Genomic DNA, 19,787 nt, shown 5'->3' on the forward strand with positions numbered 1-19,787 from the left:
AACTCCGTCAGTCATGGCATAACGCTAGTGGCCTTGACACCTCTCCGGAGGTGGAGTTTGGCCGACCTGAGCATGGGGCGCATGCGGATACCTCCTATCGGCGTCTCATGTCAAGGGTGACCGAATACTTGGGGTTGTCTGCTCCACCTGTTGAGTTTGCTCAGGATGACTTGACGGTCATCCTGGATCAAGGTCCGCCCACTGACCCAGTGTTGATGTTTCACATGGCTTTGCAAAGGAGGGTGGCGGCGGCTTGGACTGCTCCAGCGAGTCTACCGGCAGTTAATAAGTCACTTCCGAAGAATTACCGCTCATCCAGTAGTGACCCCTGCTACTTATCGACGCACCCTACTCCGAAGAGTTTGGTGGTGCAGGCGGCTACTGCCTCTTCGACGCAGGCTGCGTATCCTACCATCCCTTCCGGATAGGGACGATAAGCGATTTGATGGTTGGGCGAAAAAGGTATTTTCAGCTGGGGGTATGGCATTGAAGTCGGCCAATTCCACTTGTGCCTTAGCGAGATTTACACACACTCTGTGGAACTGTGCTGCTTTGGCGGCTGGGCATATTCCCAAAGGGGGAGAAAGGGATGGTTTTCTAGCCCTCGTGCAAGACAGCGAGGATGCCATGTGCGAATCCCTTCAGTCGAGTTTGGACATGGCAGACTGTTTCAGTCGGTCCATGGCTGCGAGCACCGTGATACGCAGGTTTGCATGGTTGCAGAAGTCAGGGTTTGCTCCTGATGTAATCCCGGGTTCTGAACATGCCCTTTGATGGGGTTCATCTGTTTGGCAGCAAGGCTGAGAGCCTTGAGAGGATGCAGACCTCCAAAGCTGCAGCTAAGTCTTTGAGCGCTGCAGTACGTCAACCTCTGCCTCTTCATCCTAGAGGACAGCAATGGAGGTGAGGTTCCTTTCGGTACAACTCTTCCTTTGGTAGATCGAGAGGAGCTGCCAGTCAAAGGGGCCACCGTAGGAGTACCCAGGGTGGATAGCAAGGTACTCGGGGTGCCATAGCTGCTTGGGCTGTTGCCTCTTTGCCCTCAGGCACTGCCGCAGCCGCGTCCGCTCAGTCATAAGGCCATGTCCCATGATTCGCCGGTTGGGGGCAGAGTAGCGCAGCGTCTTGGAGAATGGCGGGCCATTACTTCAGATGTGTGGGTTCTGGAGATCATAGCCCATGGCTACTGTATTCCCTTCCAGCACAGGCCTCACCACAATCCACCGGGGAAGCTCTTTGAAGCGTCCGGATCCGCTCCTTGCGCAGGAAATCCTATCCCTGCTGGAAAAAGGCACCATAGAACTGGTGCCTGTAGCGGAGAAGAAGGGATAGTATTCCCCTTATTTTTTGATCCAGAAAAAAAGACATTGGATTGAGACCAATCATGGACTTGCGTTGGTTGAACAAGCTCCTCAGGGAGGACAAGTTCAAGATGGCAACTCTTTCTCAAGTTCTCTAGGCCCTTCAACTTCAGAATTGGTTGGTGTCTCTGGACCTCAAGGATGCTTACTTTCATCTGCCGATTCATCCCAAGCACAGGAAGTACCTGAGGTTTGCGGTTGGCGACTCGCATTTTCAGTTTTGGGTCCTGGCGTTCGGATTGACCTCCACCCGAGAGTCTTCACCAAGGTGGTGGTGGTGGTGGTGGTGGTGGTGGTGGTGGCGGCGTTTCTCAGGAAAGGGGGGGGATTCACGTCTACCCCTACCTGGACGATTGGTTGATCAGGGCGCGCTCTCCCGAGCAAGCCCTGGATCATCTGTCCGTCACCTGCCACTCTCTTCACAAGCTGGGATTCTCCCTCAATTTAAAGAAGTCACATTTGACACCTACCCAGCGGCTCCAATACATCGGAGCAGTGCTCGACACATCCCTGGGGCAGTGTTCGCCTCCCCAGGTGTGGGCTCATCACATTCTGCAGATGGTGGACACGTTTCAACATGCCCATAGTCTCCTGTGTTCGAGTTCTTGAGGTTGCTCGGCCTCATGGCATCCTGCATTTTCCTGCTGCCAGAGGGCCAGGCTGCGGATGAGATCTCTGCAGTGGGTTCTCAAGATGCAGTGGTTGCAGTTCTCCTGAAGGGATGTCGGATCGCGTTCAGATTCCGACCTCGGTGGCCCAGGATCTTCTATGGTGGGCTGTCGAAGGCAATCTGATGAAGGGAGCACCATTTTGGCAACCATGGCTGGAGGTGACGATCGTGACGGATGCATCCCTTACTCATGCCAACGAGTTGACAGCCAGCGGACGTTGGTCTCCGTCAGAGTCCAGACGCCACATCAGTCTGTTAGAGCTGAGGGCCGTCAGGCTAGCCCTGAAGGCTTTTCTGCCTTCTGTGCGAGGGAAGAATGTCATGATTATGATGGACAATACAGTGGCCATGCACTACCTCAACAAAAAAGGGGGGCAGTGTCACTCCCGTTGTGCAGGGAGGCGATGCAGCTCTGGTTCTGGGCCATCCAGCAGGAAATTTTGATCTCGGCAGTTCATCTGGCCGGAGACGAAAACGTGGCGGCGGACGCTCTGAGCAGGCAGAGCACAGTCTCTCACGAGTGGAAGCTGGCTCATGAAGTTCTTTTGCAGATCTTCGCCATTTGGGGAACCCCACAAGTGGATCTCTTCGCCACCAGTGTCAACCGGAAGTGCGAGAGATTCTGCTTGCGGGAATTTCCCCCAAGAGGAGCCTTAGTGGAGTGGTCCTTCCCACTGCTGTACGAGTTTCCTCCAGTCCCCGTCATTCCGCAAGTTTTGCGGAGGTTACAGAGGTTTGGTTCCCGAATGATCCTCATTGCTCCAGCATGTGCCAGGAGAGTGTGGTACCCGGACCTTCTAGAGATGTCCATCTGCCCTCCACGCTGTCTTCTCTACTGAGACGATCTGCTCTCACGGGTGGGGAGTCGGGTTCTCCGTCCAGAGGTCAGATCTCTCAGCCTTCATGCTTGATATCTGAAAAGTTGAGGTATAAGGATTGGGTCCTCCCCGAAGACGTGATGGAGGTGTTGCTTCCGGCCAGAAGGCCTGCAACAAAATCCCTGTACCGTTGGAGAAAGTTCTGTGACTGGTGCAGGGTACAGAATGTGGATCCTTTCCAATGTTCCATTCCTTTGGTTCTGTCTTTTTTGCCTTCTTAAGCCCACAAGGGCCTGTTTCTAAAAGGGCTAACTAATGTGTTTCCACCATCGCCATTCCAGGTGCAGGGATGGGATTTGAATTTGATTTTAAAGTTCCTAATGGGAGCTCAGTTTGAGCCCTTGCATTCTTGTCTGTTGCGACTGTTGTCCTTTTAAAACTGTGTTTTTAGTTGCAATTACTTCCGCACGCAGAGTGAGTGAGTTGCAGGCACTTTCCGCCAAGCCACCCTTTACTGTTTTCCATAAGGACAGGGCTGTCCTGCGGTGCTGCCTTCTTTTCTTCCGCAGGTTGTGTCGGAATTCTATTTGAGCCAGAAGGTGATTCTTCCGGCGTTTTATCCTCCTCCACATCCTGGTAAGAGGAGAGGCTCCATAGGTTAGATCCTAGGAGAGCTTTGAGTTTCTCACTCTCACGGATTTCCCGGGTCAGATTGGACTATCAGCTCTTTGTTGGTTATGCTGAAAGGCGCTTGGGTCAGGCTGTTTCCAAGCAGACATTGTCCAGATAGATAATTTTGACGATCTCTGAGTGTTACCGTTTGGCAGGAAACGACCCTCCAGTAGGTTTACGGGCTCACTCTACTAGGGTTGTGGCTGCCTCCACTGCTCTACAGAGGGGCGTTCCTATTCGCAATAGTTGCGAAGCAGCCACATGTGCCTCTATCCATACTTTTGTGAAACACTATTCCTTGGACTCCATCCATGGGCAGGATTTGGCCTTTGGTAAGGCAGTCCTCTATTCAGCCATTTGATTGGGCATTCTAAAATTGTAAATTCTTTTCCCACCTCCATAAGTTGGTACTGCTTTGGGAGTCTGTCATAGATGTGGAATATGTCGGAGGACACAATCCCCTCAAAGAACGAGTTACTTACCATATCTGGTAACGTTCTTTCAATGGGATGTTCCTCAGACGTATTCCACAGCGCCCTCCCAGCCTGCCCCATCTACTGAGTTTCCTATGCGATTACAGTTTACGTTTCCGCAAGGCTTTCTGCAGTCATACTGGCAGGAGATTGGTGCCACATGTTCTGGGAAAAAACTACAACTGAGGCTACGGGTGCCGTGCATCCTGTATATAACATCTGGTGACGTCAATCCTCGGCAGAGGCCCTCGAGGGACAACGGATCGATGCAGGATGCCCTCTGCCGAAAAAGTTCCGAAGCAGCACAGCTATGGACATTATCTGTCATAGATGTGTAATATGTCGGAGGAACATCCCATCGAAAGAACGTTACCAGATATGGTAACTCATTCACCTTGAAAAAACAAAGCCACTGAGAAAAATGAACCAGTTCTTTGTCCCTTTGGCAGCTAGTAGAGAAGGGGCTACTGTCTCTAAATCAGCTATTTCCAAATTGATTGTAAATTGCATCACATTGTGTTTCTCTTTCCAAGAGAGATCTACCCTTTGTTCCTAGAGCTCACTCTACTCTAGGCACAGGATCTACCATAGCATTAATTGCAAATGCTCTTCTAGATTCCATTTGCAAAGCAGCAACGTGGAGTTCTGTTCATACCTTCCCCCAACACTACTGCTTAGACACACATTCTAAGTCTGATTCTCAGTTGGGACAACCAGTGCTTGGACATCTCTTTGCTACTGTTCCTTCACACATCCCACCACCATCTCCTGGTACTGCTCGCAATTCTATGCGCATCATGTGATTCTAAGCAGATTTCAAAGCATCAGAAGACCTACATGAATCACTGTAATCGTATTTCTGATGATTGTATCTGCTTAGATTCAAGATTCACATGCACCCAACCTTCCTCCCCTCTTGGAGTAAAAGGAACATAGACCTCTTACACCTTCTCTTCTATACTTGCTCATGCATTCTGCAAGGCTCCCTCACGGCAGAAGAAAAAACAACCGGTTGGACCTCAATGCATGAAAGATTTTGGGTACACTACACTTCACGTTGGGGCTAGTGTTTAAGTCACACCCATGTCAACGTCCCTTTTCAATCTTCGAAAAAAAAGATGCAATATTGTGAGATTACCACTAGATGTCGGACTGTGCACAATCACCAGAAATACGATTACAGTGAGTAATGGATTTCATTTTTATGTTTAATTTCTTGATTTTTCGATGGATTTTTGAGATGTGTACTTTTATAAGCTTTTTACCTGAAGTACAGGTTTTTTTTATAAATGGATTGACCATCAACTATGTACACAGGGAGTATTTTGACCTAAACTGTGACAAGAGAAGGAATAAAGATCTTTGTAACCTCATAACCATTCTGACAAAAGCAGTTCTAAAAAAAGCACTTGATCCATCAAAACTCTGTTTAGTTCATAACTTAGAGTTCACCACAGTTGCAGGTGTGAATGTGTCCACTTTGTTACTGTTAAATGGAGTAGTTGGTAAATGTACAGGTTATCAATTTAAAATTGTTTTTAGGCTACAAATTAATGTTTGTTTTATTTCTGTAGGTACAAATGGAGGCATTACTTTAATTGGCGTTATTTCAAGCCTTCTTGGTGGTTTGTTTGTAGGTCTGGCCTACTTCCTTTCTCAACTACTTTTTGTGAATGATCTGGAGATTGCTGCTCCACAATGGCCTTTAGTTGTATATGGGTCATTTGCTGGTTTGCTTGGATCTATAATAGATTCCTACATAGGAGCCACAATGCAATATTCAGGTACAGTAAATCTCTGTAATGCATAACTATGTATAGGTTGTCATGCCCCCTCCCCATGTAAGCATTGTGCAGTACAAGATTAGGGTAGCAAAATGTATATTCAAGTGTCCATTATTTGAATAGATTAACACAAATTGTAGTTAAAATATGTCCTGCTTTAACTGCCAATTAGCGCAACATTGAGTTTTGTTTCCAATGGAGTGTACAGATTAGCATGGTTTTGGAACAATGTTTTGAATGCTTTATTTTTTCAATGTGGTAATGTTCATCAAAACATTCAATTTGCTTTCTCCAACAAAAACAATAGGACTTCTCACCAGTATTCCTTAATGTGATCACATTTGTACTGTGATATGCAAGCTGGGAGGGGAGTGTGATTTGACTTTAAATGACACCCTTTATTCTACTCCATTTTGGTGAGAGATCAGTGTTTTGTTTTTAACACAGGAAATTTCTTTAAAAAAAAAAAAAAATATATATATATATATATATATATATATTTTTTTTTTTTTTCTTGGGAGCAGCCATAGCCCCAATTAGTTATTTAGTGAGCATGTTTTATTGCAGCGCACATCTCACACGAGTTGCTGAAAACCACAATTGTGTATGTGCGCACGCTCTGGTGACGGTTTAGTTGTCTTTTACATATATACAATTAGTGGCACAGGGTGATGGTGGTTTGCCAGCCATTATGATTATATTTTCAAGTGCCAAAAACTGGTATTATATTTCAGGTTTCCCTATTGTGATGAATACAGGGAATTCATCCCCTTCCCCTGGGGGCAGCCATCACCCTTGTGACTAGGTAGGTGAGCCTGTTGCTCTTAACACCCCATATGGGACCGGGCAGGAGGGATCTTGCTGGAGGGCACTCTGCCTTAGAGGACAAGTAATTTTCCCTCAGGTGAAAGGTACCATGTGTTTGTTTGCTATATGGGGATTGACTAGAGCAGTTGTGTTCATGGCCCTTTACAAATGGCTGGTATGGTTTCACCCTTACTATATGAACCGCTGAATCAATGGATTGTCCAATCCTATTTCTGCCTGAAACATAGAGTTTGTACGAGCGGCACAGGGAGGCAGAGGAAAGCCTGCTGAGTCAGCCGCAGGAGAAGGTATGCCTGTGTTGTCAGCTGCAAGAAAAGGAACACCTGCAGAGCCAGTCAGAGGTGGAGGGAATCCCACGGAGCCAGCCACAAGAGGAGACGACCTCCTGAGGAATATGGGGGCAGGGAGCAACCTAATGCCGATGTAGCACACTCTCTTTCTGAGGCAGTCTCGAGCAAGAGGAATCTGACCAAAGGAGAAGGGAATTCCCAACCACGCCGGAAATGGTTAAGTGGTGCCAGCATGTCACGGTGTCAACACACCAAATAAGAGCAGCAAGAAGCAGCTGAACCAACAAACCAAACGAGAACCCAAAAACGTGGTTTCACATCAGCCGACGAGACTGCCCCTACCGAGGAACACTGCTACAACAAAGTACACCATTAATCAAGGGAAGAGGGAGGATAGCGGAGAGGCCGGGCCATACCCCAAGACTGGGTGAAAGACCAGATAACCCAGGGTGGGGTGAACGAGCAGAAACCCCAGGCTGGGGTAAAATAAAATACCCCATGGCTGAGAGAGAAGAAACTGAACCCCAGACCTGGGTGTAAAATGCTGGATCCCAAGGCAGGACGTGAGAAGCCATTCCCCAATGTGGGGAGAAAGAAGCAATACCCCAGGGAAGGGAGAGAGGCACTGAACTCGGGTGGCAGGAGGGGGGAAGCTTCTGATGCTGAGTGACCACAGCCTGACTGCAAGACTATCCTTTCAGAAAAGATTGATAATAAGACACATTGGTTTATCCGGAACTTGGAACTGTACAACCAGGCACATGGCTTGGAAGATGCCAGACAGAGATTTTGGTTGGAGTCAGAAACCAGCCAATTCTTCCAGGGTTGATAGAAAATCATTTCCCATACCTTTTGGGTTGAATTTATGTTAATCGCTGTTGGTGGTAGGGGTAGAATTTCGAGACCGCCTGATGAGCACCCTTTTTGTTTTTTTTAACCCAGATGTGTCCAAGAACACCTAGGAGTAGAGATATGACAAGCCTTATTCTTTTTTGTTCCATAAAGTACAAGTTGTAACATGACCTCGTGTCTGTCTCCCGAGTATGACTTTCCACACTATCTATACTTTAGCTACTTACTATACTACAGTTGGTCCTTTGAACAAATGGCAAAAGACATAATTCAGAATTGATCTACCATTTTAAATTCGATGTTGGAAAATAAATGTGTTCAACAGTTTTTTTTTTCTGACTGAGGGCAATAGTATCACCTTTGACAGAATTGGCAGGTTCATATTCATGGTGATATTTAATGTAGAACAGTGATGGCTGGAAGGTGTTGAATTAATGTAAACCATTGGAATTTCTCTGGGCAACCCTCTAAAGCTATGTTTTTTAGATTGTCATGAAACTACAGAAAGGGGAAAAACATTATGCAAATCAGTCTTAGTACTACCTCAAAAGCAGCGGACCTTCCTGAACAGATGGGTCACATCACTTTCACCCGAGATCACAAGCACTCCCAAACCTGTTCAGGCCTCATTGGACATCGGAGAGTGATATCTTGGGTCTCTAGACGCAACAGGCTTCGGAACGATATCTGGGCATACCTGGCCCGCTCGGGACATTTGAAAAACAGATGTGGCTCAGAGCTTGCATTCCTAGATGGCTAGAGTTCCAAGCTGCACCTTGCGGACAATGGCCAGTTAGCCTGAAACATTTCTGGGCTTGCTTGTGGTTTCTTGCTGAAGATATGTGACCTACCATTTCGACCTAGACTGTCCTTTTTGGAGTGGAACCAAGCCGTATTTGTATATGGTCTTTCCCTTTTATATGATGGCATGGCATGCTGAAAGCTATAGTATGAAGAGTTGTCTGGAGCAATTCCAAAGGTTGATTCATAGAAAACCTCCCATCCATCCCCTTTTTGTTTTGCTAATGCTTAATGAAGGGAATTAACTTATTTGTATTTACCAGCAGTGAACAAGCTTGTAAGGTGAAAGATGAAGATTGATTGACATTGTTTAGTGCATTTCGAAATTCAATCGGGTCCTTCTCTATTGACTAACTTTTTTGTCCCTTTTTACATCTCCCTATTTGTCACCAGTGTGACACGATTCTCTTAATCCTGAGTGGACCAGTACCAGTTGAATTCTGGATCAGCAATCAGAAATAAACTATTCTTTCATTTGGTTATGTAATTTTTGCAAAACTAAAACTGTGTTCTTACCATGTACATTAACAAGATGGCTGTATAAACGCTATTTATCTTTAACCTGCGATCAGACCTAGTCTAAACCTGTACTCAGCATTCTTTGAAATAGTGCCATGAGTTTGCAGGAAGCACATGGCACTCTAGTCACCACATTTGTGCAATTGGCAACATTTAGACTTCAGGGCTTTGTTTTACCCCTGTGTCCTATCCTTTTTCTTCCATATGTATGGGATGCTTTTGAGGAACATGTGGTGCAACATCGTTCTCTTTCTCTTCCCCCTCCCCATGGCCATTGCCTTTGGATCCAGACCCTGGAGGTGGACCAGTGCGGGAGGATCACCTGGGTGAGGGGTCTTCGGGCAGTGGGATAGCTGATGGAGAGATGTGGTATTCCCTTTTTTTTTGTTTATCTAACCCATCCTATATTTTAGTATTCTCAGAGGTCCCAACTCGATTTCCCACCCCTTTTTTTACACAAACACTCATGCATTGTACTGGAAATCAGGTCAGGCACTTGATTTGAAGTGCATACACCTGATACCAATTGGCTCTCCTCACACAAATAAAAGGTAGAACTTAGAGAGACACTCTGGAAAAGGCGAACACGAGTATGAGCAGAACATCCGGGGTGAAGGCAAACCTGGAGCAGAGCGACAGAACAAGTGACTAACGCAGCCGGTCGAAAACCCCAATGGGTTCCCTACTGAAGGTTGTTGCTTCCAACAGGCCGCAAAAGATACGTGGAGAAGGCCAGATCCCTCTTCCGAAGGCTGCATTGTGTTTCAAGTACGCCAGCGCCCCTCCCCGGTGAACGGCAGAGTTGGGGAGGTGAAGCCAAGCCTATGGTGCATACCTTGACTCATGAATTGGAAATCGTAAAACAAAGAAACACACACAGCCGGTGAGTTGGCAAGCGACCTGAGACTGGTTTGTGTTAAAGAAAGTTTGAAGCAGCAACATTTTTTCGCAAGTGAAGCTGCATGCGTGTGGATGAGACGTGAAGAAAGGCAGACCTATGAATGAACTTTGAAGTAAGGACAGCTGTGAAATCAGCGATACTGAGTAACAGTGTTCCTGTGAGGGGAAGTAGCCCACTTGAAGTCTCTGTGAAAGGTGCATTGTAACGATAAAGAGAATGAACTGCAAAAGCGAAGTAAACTAAATTGACTCCTAGAGAAAGGGAGAGTGAAAGTTGAACCTTGAACTTTGAGTCGAAGTGGTCCTGCGGAGGTCTGTAAAGAAAGCCACTAACACATTCGAAAGTCTTCGACATCCGAAAGCGGTCTGAGCCTGACTGAGTGAGACCCCAAGTGTAATAAGCTTAGGGAAGGAAGTCCCTTCCAAGTTTCTTTGAACTTTGTTCTGAAGAGGTTTGAGCCAGACAGAGGGGGACCTACGTGAACTTTTTGCTGGAACATTTTTTTGAAGTCTAGAGTCTTTAACGTGGAAGGCCAGGCAGGCCTCGATCAACGTTTTGGAACTATTTTTGTCGAAAACCCAAGCCTGAGTGTCATCCTGCCAACTTGTAGAGGAGAGCTGATTCAGCCACATTTATTCTTTTGACCACTAATTTTTTTCCTTTACATACATTTCTCCTTTATACACTTTTTGTACAAGAGCTAAGGCAGGCATTGGGTTTTATTAGCATGGGCCATTTTGATTTGACTGACTCCACTAGGACTGTTTTGTTTATCGTTTGATGGTCGAGACTACTCCCATCTGTAAATCGTATGCGGCAATGAGCTAAAAAACATGGCGCTAGTGCGTTGACATTTTGGACATTCACTTCCAAATCGCAATGAAAGTGGACATTTCTATGTGCTCGTTAGAAGGCAGACATGAATTCTGCAGTGGTAGTGTGATTATATTATGAAACTGATGAGCTCACTATGAAGGATAGTTACTGTATTGTTCGCTCAAGGACGAGCTAAGAAGGGAGTAGGAGCTGTGCAGGTGCATTGATAAGGGTTGCTGGGAATGACAGCACGAGAGACGAACTGGGTTTTTCCACAATTGAACGGATATTTCCACTTTGTGCATTCCATGCTAGCTGTCTGTCCTTCAGCCGGGGACGGTTGGCAATCTAAGATGGGCAGGGATTTTAATACCCCATAAGAGAAGTATCCTGATGGTAGACAGAGAATTGGAACCCCGGGTGATGTAGTCTCGCTGATAGGGAGGACGCTCCGCTTCGGACCCCATTAGCACATGAGATATCTCTGCTTACCTGCCTTGGTACTGGGTTGTGTTGTCATGGCCGAGATGGCATTTTCTGCTGCATTACACGGACAGTGATGTAACTCCTTGTATAATTATTCCTGCTTGTGTTTATGTATATAACTGATTGCATTTATTCCAATATTCAGCTGTATGCCTATGTTTGTGAATATAACGGCCTGTAAAGAGCCAATTATTTTCTAATAGTTAATGTGTGTATTATTGCCTTCCTGAGTCCAAGAACTTCTTTGGTTCGTGTAATAGGGTAAGTAGTTTAGACAGTCATTACACGTATCAGAAAAGTGGCACTGTGAGCAGGGTCTCTGTGCTGTAGTTGATGCTGGAGTCCAAAACTAATCTAAAGCTTGGACCCGGAAAGGCAATTCTTTGTTTCTAGGAGTGTTTGTATAAAAGGGTGGTTGGAGGTCCTATAATAGGGGCGTGAAACACTCATTGACACCATGAGTCCCCTATTTAGGAAGAGGGGAATCTCTGCAGGTGTAGACTGTCCCGAGGTGGTGATCCCAGGGTGGACCAAGAGTCCATATGATGAACTGACAGACTTGGGTATGTGGTGCAGGTTTGAGTGAGACCTGGGACATGAGTATAGGAGAGTTGAGTCCAGCCGAGGTGGTGACTTAACTGCAGCAGGTACTTGTGGAAAAGGGAAGAGAGTGCTCATCTTTGGGCAGACCAGGTTGGATGCATTTAGGAAAGTGCATCAGCAAAATGTGGAGTTGCAGGTGCGTGTCTTAAGATTGGAGAAGGTACTGGTTGCAGAGAAACAGATTGCGTTAATGCAGTAGCTTCAAATGAAGTTGTATCATCAGGCGGATAAATATCAAGCAGTAGCAGAGCGAGCTGCTGTCAGAGTATCCTGATTAAAAAAAATGATGAGGACAGGAGAGAACGCAGGTGGTGTTATTACAGGAGAGAGAGAAAGAGAGAAAGAGCGAAAGAGAAAGAATATGAATTGTGGCCAAACTCTGGTAGCATCTACCTGGATCAAGGTAGACCGACGACCCAATGTGAAGTTATTTTGGCAGTCAGGGAATGCACAGGATGTTCGAGCTTTGATTGATACCGGGGCAGAGGCCTCCTTGATCCATGACAATCCTTCAAGATTTAATGGCAGACATTTTACCATAACAGGACTGGTAGGTAGAGGGACCCTCGCAGTCCAAACTGGTGTTGATCTGAAAATTGGCATTTTAAAATGGATTAAATACCAAGTGTTCATTGTTCCCATACCTGAATATATCATTGGCTTTGCTATTCTGGAGGGATTGACTTTAGGACTGGGAGGTCAAACCTACCAGTTTAGAGTGCCTTGATGTGTACCCCCGTTATGTTGGGAAAATAAGATGCCCCCCAGTGCAGGTTCCCTTAGCTGCAAAACAGGTCTCTATTAAACAATATCTTATTCCTGGTGGCCGAAGGACATTTCCAACACCATTCAGGGATATGTAGAAGCAGGCGTGTTACGTCCTGTTACCACGGCTTTGAAGAAACTGGTCTGGCCAGTTAAGAAGCCGGGCGGAGGTTATAGGTTGACTGTAGATTATCGCGAGTTGAATAAATATATTCCTCCATTAATCCCTGCAGTGCCAGATGCGGTTACCTTGATTGAAAATGTGCAAAAGTTCGGGGGGCGTGGCCAGCAGGCGTAGGATGAGGACGTGATTCCTCGCTGCTCCCGGCCGCCAGCCTAATCCTACATCCATCCTGCGACTAGAATCATAGATAAAAAGCCCTAAAATACTACAGCGACGTCTGAAATCCTGCTGCCTCGAATCGCAACATCGCGGACCCGAATCGGCGCAGGCTTTGCGAGATATAGCCCCCAGCGCACTCAAATTGCGGACCGTTACCAGCATCCAAGATGGCCGCCTGAGGGCGAGGGAGACAGAGTCTGAGAACCCTTGAAACTACGGCCATCCCAGGAAACTGCGAGGTGAGCGCGGTCTCCCACGCGCTGGCCGCGACGTACGAGAGCCTGTGGAAAACCATACCGTCACCTCGCCTGAAGGGGAGAGAAGCCAGTCGACAGCTCCAACAATACGAAGGCACCCTCCCCCGCCGTGATCCACACCTCCGGATACGGGCGCGGCACGATACGGGCCCCACCAGAGGATCACTGGGACAAAGCCGCTCTGGTCCCAGTCAAGCACCCGCTGAGCTCCGACGGCGACTCCTGATCACCCTCCCGGTCGCTCGCTGAGGACTCGGGCCAAGCGGTAAGGAGAGGGGGAGACGGGGGATTGAACCCTGGCATCCTGTGAGACTTTCCCTACCCATATATGTGCAAACGCCAAACTCAGGGCCCGACGTGTGTGCCGCAGCTCCTGAGCGAAACTCCGTATCTCGGAGACATAGGCCTTATTACCTCTAAGCCCACAGGCCTACCCAAAACCGCAGCTTATCACCCGCCAAACACATCCTCGGAACCGATTCAACGCACTCAAAGCGGTACTGGGAGAGGCACCCACTTAGTCGCGGTGCACAGAACTCCAGCCCTCCGATCGAATCGGACCCAAATCTGTGGGCTCCCCCCTCGACACGTGTCCAGCAGCGTGCACATGGACTGTGGATGCCCCTCTCCCGAGTGTATTACGGTTTCTGTTTACTGACTGCCTCTCCCATAAGGCAATTGCTGTGGATTCATATACCAGCTTCTCAGCACCTATACCTGTTGTGTCGTCAGACCTTGGAGGAAGGGGTAGTCAGTCTGCTACCTTTGCTTCTGTTTCCCTCTCCCGAAGGGCCATCAGTGCAGCGCTGCCTACTGAACATCAACACGTGCTTCCCTCCCCACCTCACCTACAATGGGGAAAGACAAGCCTAGGAAGACCTCCACTCAAAGCCGGATTGAACAATACGTAACTACGCCACTCACCCGCTCCTCGGAAAGACCAACGCAACAGGACTCAGACCCCATGGAAGATAGTATCTCTCTTAGAGACATAATGGGTGCTATTGCCAGTTCTAGGACTTCCATGGAGAAAAAGATGGACAGCATTGGTGCGGATGTATCCCTGCTAAGACATGATCTACAGAAGCTGACCTCTCGCACTGGGGAAGCGGAGATGCGGATCTCCGAAGCGGAGGACAACCTCCGCGGTGTGAACCGACAGATGTCCGGCATGTTGGCACGCATAAAGCTCCTGGAATCGAGAGCCGATGAGAGTGAGGGCAGATCAAGACGGAACAACGTCCGCATACTGGGTATTCCGGAGAAAGCAGAAGGAGATTGCATGGAACTTTTTCTTGAAGGGTGGCTTGCGGATATATATGACGCACAATCCTTCTCCAAATTCTTTTCTATCGAGCGAGCCCACCGCATCCCTACAGGCAAGATCACTCCAGGAGCACCACCACGTACAGTCATTGCGAGGTTTCTAAACTATAGAGACAGACACACAGTACTGCAACAGGCAAGCTCCAAAGGGACTATTACATACAATGGCTCAAGGATTGCTTTCTTCCCTGACTTCACCAGAGAAGTACAGAAAGCGCGCCAATCCTTTGATCCCCTCAAAAAACGCCTGCAAGCAATGGGAGTCAAATACGGGCTAATATTCCCTGCCCAACTCAAAATATATCACAAGAACACAACAGTCCACTTCACTGATCCCAAGGAGGCGTGGAGTTGGGCTGAAAGACACATAGACGGCGACTGGAGCACTGTCGGGAGAGGAGGGAGAGAACTGAATGGACCGCGCCCCGACCGACCGCCTGATCGGGAACCGCAGCAACAACAGGACGGAGTCCCACAACAAGCAGAAGTTTAGTAGACATCGCTAATATCTGGGATATCCACGCCACCACTAAGACCCTGCAGGGATGCTGTATTGTACACTGTAAACGCGACTAGGATAGCAATTCCGGCTGGCGGCCGCCCACACAGCGCCCCCCCCAGCCCCTGGACACCAAACCAAACGAACTCGGAACACCACATAGCGGAGTTCCAACACCCTGCCTTGTGTCTTCCCCCCCGGGGCGTAACAACTGGCACATCTGTGCCCGAGACGCGGATTGCCACAAGGCAGGCAGATGTAGACTATTGTTAAATTGTTTAAAAGTTAACACTGGGTCGACAGATGCTTCAGTTGTGGGTGGAGTATGGGGAGGGGGGAGTTGGGTTTCTTAAAGTTATTCAATGTTTGACATACGGAGGCAAGGCGAGTGTGCTATACGGATCGAGTACGACCGAAATATTGCGCATGCAACCAAGGAAATGTATCTGCGCAAACAAATTGCTCATTGACAATGGCAACCCGAAACACTGCAACCCAAAGTAATCTTAAACTCCTGGCATGGAATGTGAACGGACTGGGTGCCGGCATCAAAAGACGGCTAGTCCTGCAACATCTAAATAGACATTCCCCAGACATAGCCATACTGACCGAAACACACCTGGCCGGAACCACATGCAAATTTTTTCAAAGATCTAATTACCGCACTGCGGTACACGCCGGCTTTTCTATGGGAGCGAGAGGGGTCCTCGTACTGATCCACAAGAGGCTTCCGCTAGTGACCACAGGCGTGTTGCTGGACAGAGGAGGCCGTTATGTATTCATTCAGGCAACACTATGGAACCAAACACTAGCACTCATGGCAGTGTACTCCCCGCCAGCTCTCCTCAAAGATCTGCTAAACGAAATCACCCCCATCCTGGCAACGAGCACTGCAGACACATTGGTGATAGGGGGAGACTTCAATGAGGTCATGGACTATACGCTTGATCGCACGCACCTAAGAACCAGGAATCCCGCCACCACGACCAAACTGGCCTCCTTTGTGTCGGCAATGGGCCTCTGTGACGCGTGGAGGGCCCTTAATACACAGACTCGTCAATATTCCTTCCACTCGGGGGCCCATGCCTCGATGTCTAGGATAGACTACTTCTTCCTCCCACACCAAAGTATCCACCAAATAAACAATGCATCCTTCCTTCCCCGAGGAATCTCTGACCATTCCCCATTGCTGCTGGAGTTGGAAACGGCCAGACCGAGACCACTCCCCTCATGGCGCCTAAATTCCTACTATTTGGGATTCCCTGAATTTCAGGAGATGGTAGAGACCGCCACCTCTGACTACTTTGAGCTTAATATAGACTCAGTTGATAACCCCAATACACTATGGGAGGCATACAAACCGGTCCTCCGCGGAGAAATCATATCGTGGACGTCCCATAAGAAGAAGAAACAGCGCGAAAAAATCGTCGAAGCTGAAGCCGAGGTCACATCCAAGGAACTGGACCACATTGCCAATGACACCCCGGAGTCAAACAGGGCTCTACTATTGGCACAAAGGAAGCTGCATAACTTATCCTTGGACTGCGCCAAGAAAGCACACGCAGCAATGAAGGCGCGTGTATATGAAACAGGCGACAAAGCAAGCAAACTGCTTGCGTGGCTGGAAAGACGGGATGAAGGACAATCGAAGGTGAAATGCATCAGAACCCTAAACGCGAACTTAGTCCATGCCGACGCAGAGATCGCTGAACGCTTTGCTGAGTTCTACGAGAACCTCTACGAACCCCCCACCGATACTGTGGATAGTACCATACTAGATGATATCGTTCTCCCAACACTCACCCCAGTCCAGACCACTGCCCTAGATAGTAAAATCACTACTACCGAGATATCAACTGCCATTATGCAACTCCAGGCCGGCAAGACCCCGGGCCCGAATGGGTTCCCGATTGATATTTGGAAAAAACTGCAACATCTGGACATACCCGCACACTTGCTCAAGGTGTTTGAACACTCTCTAACCCAGAATGAGCTCCCACTTGACCTTCGCAAGGCTACCATCATAGTGATCCCTAAAAAAGGCAAACCCCCAGAAGAATGCACATCCTATCGTCCCATATCCCTTATTAATAGCGAAGCAAAAATTTTGGCCAAAGTTCTAGCCAACAGATTACAACCAGTCATCACATCACTGATCCACCCGGACCAGTGTGGCTTTATGCCCCAGCGGTCGACCAGAATGAACATTCGCAGATTACACTTGGCACTAGAAAGAGCCCCGGCCCTGCAGCAATCTCTGGCTCTGTTGGCCATAGACTTCGAGAAAGCATTCGACTCTGTTCACTGGGAGGCGCTATGGGCCATAATGCGTAGGATGCACTTCGGAGAACCGTTCATAAAATGGGTGCAACTCCTATACAAGAACCCAATAGCCGAGGTTAAAGTAAATGGGTGGCCGTCGCGCACTATCCGACTAGGGAAGGGAACCAGACAAGGTTGCCCACTTTCGGCGATGGTGTTCGCACTAATAATGGAACCACTAGCAGTCCTCCTGAGGGATTCTTCCGCATGGACTGGCTTTCGATGGGGTCCGGGCTGTGAAGATAGAGTTTCCCTCTATGCAGATGATCTCCTAGTATACCTGGGCGACCCAGCCTCTTCATGCCCTGTGGTCACGCAAATCCTAACAGAATACGGATCCTTTAACGGACTTAAAGTAAATTGGTCCAAATCTGTGCTGTTCCCGGTTAAAGGGATAGACTGCGTTCCGATAGCGGGCTCCCCATATAAGGTTGAAACCAAACAGTTCCGATACCTGGGTATTTTAATCGCCAATGAATTAAATCACTATGTAGAACAAAATCTACGCCCACTTACTAAAAGATATGAGCAAGATGTAACCCACTGGCAGGCACTCCCGTTGACACTGTTAGGAAAGGCAGCGCTCTTCAAGATGCTGGCCCTACCCCGCTTCTTATGTTCTTCAGAATGCCCCCCTCCACGTCCCCGTTGCAGAATTCCACAGTATAAATAGCACAACACGTACACTCCTCTGGGGTGGGAAGCGCCCGAGAATTGCTCTCCAACGTTCGGTTTGGGAAGGGGGAATAGGGCTCCCGAATATCCAGATTTATTACTGGGCATCCCAGATGGCAACAGTCAATGATATTCTACACGGGGACCCGAGCATCCCTCACATAAGAGCCGAACTAGCGGCGAGACATGGAATGTCCCCACTCGAAAGTCTCTACTGCAAACAAACTCACCCGCCTGCACACACGATAGCCGTACACACAGCCCTGGTATGGAAAGAAATACACAGACACTTGGGCTGGGACAATAAAATCACCCCACTCCAGCCCATCTGGAACAATGCTCACCTTTCGAATCTTGCCAACCTCCCGAAATGGCCAGCCTGGGACGTAGCTGGCATACAGACGATCCAACAGATAATCGTAAACGACCGGCTGACGCAGTTCCCCGAGCTCGCTGCGGCACACGGCTTGCCGGAATCTGAACAGTATCACCACAGACAGCTACAACACGCACTTGCCGCACACAGAGCCCAAATTGTGGACATGCCGGAATGCACACCTATTGAAAGAAATATAGTAATGGACAAGGTGAACAATAAAGTCACGTCTACCATGTACAATGTTATTTCTTCATTCGGCACGAAAGAACTTCTGAACCTGAAGACGAAGTGGGAAAATGACATTGGCCCCATATTACCGGAAGACTGGATTGAAATCCTAATGTATCCTAGAGAATGCGCAATTTCGGCACGGATTCGTTTGGTACAGCTTAAAATACTACATCGGATATATTATCCTCGAATAACACTCTACAATTGGGGTAAATCGACCGACCCCAGGTGTCTACGCTGCAAACAAGAAGAAGGATCCTTTTACCACATCCTCTGGCAGTGTGCACGCATACAACGCTTCTGGCATAAATGTAGCGCAAGGCTCTCTAGGGCCATGTCCCGCCCAGTTCCGACGGACCCTAAACTCATGCTCCTAGGTATTACAGACGACCTAGAACTGTCACGATTCGAAAAGCTACTTGTGTCAACTGGCACAGGAATTGCGAAAAGGAACATCGCGCAATTATGGGGTTCAGACAACACCCCGAAATATGATCACTGGCTATCGGATGTGGATGCAATCATCTCAATGGAACGCAGAGTCTATCAAGCCAGAGGTTGTCCGGGCAAAGCGGACAAGATTTGGGGAGGATGGGAACAAACATTGTAAATCTACTACAATAGCGTCACTGTGCATTGGCGCGCAGTCCGGCAAAGTCCATGCCTGCTAACACCATGCCTTGGGGCATTTTCACGTAATATGACTATCCAGGAACTGATTGCCACCTCAACTGCTCATATACTTTATTTCGCATGTGTTGCTATGCTTTCCTATGTCCTCCAGTATACTCGCCCAAGATACCCTGCCAGCCGTATGCAAAGTCTTGTAGTCTTGTAGTTTTGTTGATTTCTTGTTGTTTCTTGCACAAAATATAATAAAATATGTTATAAAAAAAGAAAATGTGCAAAAGTTCGAAGTAACGTGGTACGCAGTGATTGGCCTCGCCAATGCCTTCTTCACTGTGCCGATTGCGGAAGAATGGCAGGAACAGTTTGCATTTTCCTGGAATGGGAGGCAGTATACGTTCCAATGGCTGCCTATGGGATTCATGCATAGGCCGACAATCTGTCACCGGCTGGTGGCAGAACATTTAGATAAAATTCTGTGCAAACCTG

General features: G+C 48.0%; 1 protein-coding gene across 2 annotated transcripts in view; it reads left to right on the forward strand.

The window, feature by feature from the left end:
* The window catches only part of TMEM19 (transmembrane protein 19), a 353,906-nt gene that overhangs the window by 262,894 nt on the left and 71,225 nt on the right, over positions 1–19,787 (forward strand). The window contains exon 6 of one of the 2 annotated variants that reach the window (XM_069628253.1): positions 5,632–5,778. In XM_069628253.1, the coding sequence (XP_069484354.1) occupies positions 5,632–5,778 (147 nt within the window). Of the gene's footprint in view, positions 1–5,568; positions 5,779–19,787 lie in introns of both variants that reach the window. The other variant, XM_069628252.1, reaches the window with a different exon arrangement.

The sequence above is a fragment of the Ambystoma mexicanum genome, chromosome 12, assembly GCF_040938575.1.
Source record: "Ambystoma mexicanum isolate Mex_15411 chromosome 12, UKY_AmexF1_1, whole genome shotgun sequence".
In the NCBI taxonomy this organism is placed as follows: Eukaryota; Metazoa; Chordata; class Amphibia; order Caudata; family Ambystomatidae; genus Ambystoma; species Ambystoma mexicanum.